We start from the raw sequence: 5,796 nt of genomic DNA, 5'->3' as shown, positions 1-5,796 counted from the left end.
AAATCATACGCTAGAGTAAATCCATCCTCTCCGAAAAATTGTCAATTTATTATTAATTAATACCGAAAGATTGCGTTCCTATATTCCCCGATTTCACGTTACATGGATCATTTTCAAACCGCGCAAAAAATTTTCGCGCATAAAGGCGTAAATAAATTCTGTACAACAACGATATTCGATACAGACCGTAAAATTAACAACAAAGTTATCGCCGCTATTAATGTCTGCAACATAATCGATTTACGTAAGGAGAAAGGCGTAATTTTCGTGGAAGGTGTACGCAAAGGCCATTGGTTTACGTAAGTGTATCACGGGTGTTTATTGTTCCTAAGTATAAAAAAAAACAATATTAAGCGTTACAGATGCACCGCCGAGTAACTGACACCTTGTCTTTACTTAATTCTTGTTCTTGTAGTAATCCTCGCTGCAACAAAAATGCATATCGTCAATCTTCCAATAAAATCAAATATCGTGGCAGGATTAAATATCTGTTAGACAATAGAAACGCAGCATTTGCTTTGCGCTGTCATTCAAAACCATCCCTATTAGCACGGCACATATTGTTAATTACTTCCGCAATTGATAAAAAATGAATTGGTATAATTGTAAAACTTAATTCAATATTTTTAATATCTATTGTTAATTAGACATTTTGAATATGCGTTTGCTTTTAATTAGACATTTTTAATACTAGGGATATGTCTATATTTTTCACTAAATATTGTTAATGTCAGTTATATGTGTTGTTTTTAATTAAACATTCTAAATACTAGGCATCTCTGTCCATTTTGAATTAGACATGTTCAGCACTAGCCAAATATGTCCGTTCTTAATTAAATATTCCTAATATTATGTAAATGCATCTATTTTCAATTAGACATTTTTATACTACATTTTACGTTTAATTATCGATCAATGAGAAAAGTAAAACGCGCACGGAGGAACCTATTTAAAAAAAAAAACTCTCGAACTTACCATCCCGGCACGTTCTCCGGTTCGGTGCATCTGAAGCTGTCCTCGCTGTAGACAGTGCCGCTCTCGCATTGTCCTTTCTGCGGCACGACGCCATTTTTGCAGATGTAGAACTTAGCGCAGTCCTCGGGATGGGGATAGGTGGGGTGCGGCAGGATCCTGCCGAGTGGCCCGGCGACGTCTCCGTCGGGACAGACAAAGCCGTCGTCGAGCACGTCCCTGTTGGCGTGCTCGCATAGTCTGCTGGCGTCGGCCGGCCAGACGCAGCTCGACATCTTGTCTTCGTAGATCAGGCCCGGTGGACAGGGCAGAAACTGTGCGACGCCGTCTATGCAGTTGACGAAACGGTCGCAGGAATTCGGGTCCTCGTGCTTGAAGTAGCCGTTAGCCCGGGGACAGCCTTTGGTTGCCTGTGGCTCCTCTGAACAGACACGCGTCGTGAAGTATCACGGTATTGCAAATACAAAGTATCACAGTATTGCAAATACAAAGTATCACAAGAAAGGCTGTAGAGTTGATAAAACTAGCTGGACAAGTGGGATACGGTGAATAATCATGTGCTGATATTTATGAATCAGAAAGGCAAGATCGAAAGATTTACTGCTATTTATGAATTACAAAGGACAGATAAAAATATGCATTATTATTTATATATCACAAAGGACAAATAAATAAACGTTCTGGCTTCATGGATGACAAGGAAATATATCAGACATGATAGACAGAGCTGCACTGCTGATTTAGGAATAATAAAGGAAGTTTTAGAATATGATAGATGATGGTGTATCGATGTTTGTGAATCACTAAAGAATAGATAAAGATGTTATACATTTACCTCTTATTACATTTACCTATTTTATCTTATCCTATTGTACATATTTATTTATATAAAGTGACTAGAATGATAAAGTACTTAAAGTTTTTAGGAAAGTACTAAAATAACTGCAACAGAAAACCTTGCACCTATTTCCTATTTCTTTCGATCGATGCAGAAACTTTTGTTTTGAATAAAATTCCGCGATCTGGTCACGATAGATAAAACTCCAGCGAGGAAAGTACTAGTTTCGTAATGAAAGCGCACTGCTATTTATAGCTCGCAAAATAGACTCCGCGGGGAATAGATAAAGATGTACTGGAATGTACGAATGGCAAAGAAGCATTTAAGACACGATAAACGAAACCTGTACTGCTAGCATATGAATGATAATTTCAGATTTATAGTATCGTGGATGAAAGTGAGCTGCTATTTACGGCTGGCAAAGTATGAATCGCAAGAAGTAAATAGAAGTATACTGGAACGAATGAATGGCAAAGAGACACTTAAGACACGATGGAAAACCTGTACCGGTAGAACCTAAATAATGAGTTCAGATGAAATAGAGATGGATGAAAGTTGTTAATCAAAAAGGGCAGACAGAGATATGCTGGAATTTGTGTACGACGATGGTCTATTTTTTTGGAATTTCATCTGTTGACGGTTGATGACCAGAACAAGTAGAAAGGGCCGCCAGTGATCAGACCGCGCCAGCTAAATCCCCCTATTCGACAGTTCCTCGAATCTGAACCGATTTCGTCGAAACGACCGAAGAATACGCATCGTCAAATCGGAGATAATCCACGGTCCCTTAGCTCCGAGAATTCCTCGGGCCCGCGAAAACGAGGGGGATTAACATATGCAGATACGTCGGGCGTTGGAGGGGAGGGGGGTGGGCAGGAGGAGAAAAAATAATCTCGACGAGGAAAGTGAGACGGCGCAGAAAAACCCGGGGACCGAAAGCGAATTTGGCGAAGAATGCACAGGGAAACCGGTTTACCCTAATTTATCACATCTTTGCCAACACGCAGCGCGACCGGGTCTAATCGTTACTCTTTGGTCGTGTGTCCACGGCCGGAGACAAGACCATCGAACGGAACCAGAATTCCATTTTTAGAGTCGGAAACTTCGAGATCGGTCCCCGACCGGCTCGCGTTGTATTCGTCTTCCGTTCGATTCGGTTTCATTTTCTGCATCGTCGAATTGGTTCTGGTGTGCCACGGGGCGCGATGTACGCGAACGAATCGATTTTGGCGTCGGATCTGCCGGCCACGGAAAACTCTTTGACGATAAACGTGTTTCTATTTTTTATTTTATAATTTTTATAATTCTATACTGTGATCTTGGAATTTTATTTTTAGATTTAGAGTACGGATCTTTATGCAAAATGAAGATTGACCACGATAATTGCGGGAAGAGGGAATGAAATAAAAGTATCTTGTTCCTCTTAGTAATTTTGATGAGTTGAACATAGTGTAACAAAATTATCAAATTCTTCTTATTTTTTCGCTATTTTATACTTCAACTATTCATATCAGTCGTAAATGTATAAAATGTTCAGTCTACTTGTGATCTCGAAATTTTATACTTATGATCTTATGTTTTTAATTTATTCTTACAATCTCATCATTTTTGTAAGGCAAGAAATGTCAATCACTATTAGATCTCGACACGTTTACTGTTAATTCTTTGATCGGCGCACCGACAAGTGCAAAAATTTAATTTCGGTTTTAACCAAGAATTAATGTTACCAGTAGTCTGCAAATTTTATGTTAGGATTGTGTAGAAAGATAGATTTGGTGTTTTGTTAGTAGTGTTAATTCTTGCACTACGACCTACGTGGCTTAAACACTATTTCCCTAAAAAAAAAACAATTTTTGGAGGCAATTCTTATTTCTTCCATGTCCTTCATCTTATATCACATATAACTGTGATTTTCCTACGCATTTTTTGCGAATTTTGCATGCATTTATAACAAAAACCAATAGATGCAATTTGAAAATGGAATAACAAGAATATTAGAAAAATTGACGAGTGCCAGTATATTATTTTCGCTCTAATAAAATTGTGAATGAAAGGACATTTTTCATTTGCATGGAAATAAGCAATCATCCTTCTTATCGTTTTCACCCTCCCGAAAGACATCAGAGAACTGACGCGCATCAGAGTCTGAACAGAATTGAGAGAACTTACGAAGAAGGGTTCGTTCTCCGCAAGGCACGTTCGCGGGTATGTCGCAGAGCTCCTTCTTCGGGTTGTCGTCCCTGAACACGAGGCCATCCTTGCAGAGCTTCTCTTCCGCTTTGCCATCGAGGCAGACGTAGTAGAGGTCGCATTGCTCCGGGTCCGGGAAGAAGCCCTTCGGTTCCGGGCACCGAAACTGTGCCCTGCTCAAGGTCACCGCACTGACCAACAAAAGGAAGAACACACGATGGAACATGGTCCCTCGATCCTTCTCCAACCCTTAACTCGACGACGACGACAACGACGACGACGACAACACAGCCGGCGAACACCCTCTTTTTTCTTCCTCACGTTCCTCCGTCTCCTCTTCGTCGCCCTTCTCAGTCCTCCTTCTCCGTTGTTCCTCCGGTTCGGGGCTCCCTTTTGCCTGTTGCTCTTCGTCCGGTTCCTCGGCAGCACGTACGAACGTGGCTATAACGTGAGTGCAGGCCTGAAACTGGTCCTGATTCGTTCTGTCGGCACACCACGACACCACCACTGCATCCTTCCTTGCATTTCACAACACCCCACCCCCCTTTCGCCGAAACTCCTTTCTCGCTTGCTCTCCGGCCGCGTTTTCTTCGGCCGCGCGCACCGCGCCGCCGGTGCGTACAGTCGCTCGCGAAATCGATCGGACGCCGAATCGGACGATTTTCGAAAAACCGGCGGCATTCGATAATCGATACGTGAGAAATGAATCGCGCTATCGCGGACCCCAGACTCGTTCTCTAACAACAGCTTTAATACTGGCCAACACGTGTTGCTACGTAAGAGGATAAGACAGGAATTATTTCTGTTATTATCATTAAAGTAGACCACAATTTAGTTTCATGCATTTATGGCACAAATGAAATTGTAAGATCATTGGAAGGATTTTAGGATGCCGGTAAATTATTTTCAACGTGCTATATTGCTAAAGGAAAAAGACAGTTTTAATTTATGTTTCTTACAGTTAAGTTAAAGAATTATTGTTTTGCATGAAAGATCCGCAGCCTAATGATTTCAGTTTTGACATCATTTGACAGATACAAAATTCTCCCATAAACGTATAAGATCCGCGATGTATTTATTACGATCTCCACAACGTGTTAAAAATTCAATCGCGGACAAGACCGCAATTTTGAGTATATTTAATATATCCAGTATTTACCGTCATTTTAAGTATATTTAATATATTTAATATCTATCGCCATTTTTAATATATTCTATGCATAGATTAAGAGACTTACTGGATCATTTTCTACAAGAAAGTCTTCATAATTCGTTCATCCTTGAAGCAATGCGATGAAAGTCATTTCAACTGGTAGGTTAAGGTTTAAAGCCTCAGTCGCTTCGTCGAGAACATTTTTAACAAATTACTTTCTGAGATCAATCGTAAATTTTCAGCTCGAAAATTCCTCCTTGCAACGATGTCCCAATGCGTGATTACCTTTAATCCTATTTACGGAAGAAAAATGGCGACCAAGTTGGCGACTCGAAAACGGGGAATTTAGTGCACGACTGTATGTCTACCGGGACTCGACTCGCCGCGACTTTCCGTCCACGCGTGTTACGCGCCGGACTCCTTATTTTTCGCCAGCCTCTGTCTCCCCGTCGAATATCGATACCGATATTCCTGCACCGCCGCTTCCGGGTCTCGGCGAACCCAGCCGTCGCGCCGCGCCGCGCCCGCTTATCGTTCCCACTCTGTTTCCGGTTGGAGAGCTCGTTTCTTTGTCGAACAGGGGAAACTCGGCGTTATCTACGGGAATAGATATCTGGCAGGAAGCGGTGCGACCTTCTGCGAC

The 5,796-nt window shown here is 41.5% G+C and overlaps 1 protein-coding gene across 1 annotated transcript; it reads right to left on the bottom strand.

The window, feature by feature from the left end:
* Positions 1-353: 353 nt before the first annotated feature.
* LOC144474226 (protein obstructor-E) lies at positions 354-4,226 on the bottom strand. Its single transcript, XM_078188900.1, has 3 exons — positions 3,980-4,226; positions 976-1,393; positions 354-424 (listed from the first exon to the last, which is right to left on the bottom strand). The coding sequence occupies exons 1-3, from the start codon at positions 4,224-4,226 to the stop codon at positions 397-399; spliced, it is 693 nt and encodes a 230-aa protein (XP_078045026.1). The 3' UTR covers positions 354-396.
* Between the last annotated feature and the right edge of the window lie 1,570 nt (positions 4,227-5,796).

Source organism: Augochlora pura, chromosome 8 (genome assembly GCF_028453695.1).
Source record: "Augochlora pura isolate Apur16 chromosome 8, APUR_v2.2.1, whole genome shotgun sequence".
Lineage (NCBI taxonomy): Eukaryota > Metazoa > Arthropoda > Insecta > Hymenoptera > Halictidae > Augochlora > Augochlora pura.
The sequence above is the reverse complement of the archived record's forward strand: the minus strand, read 5'-3'. Positions and strand labels throughout refer to the sequence as shown.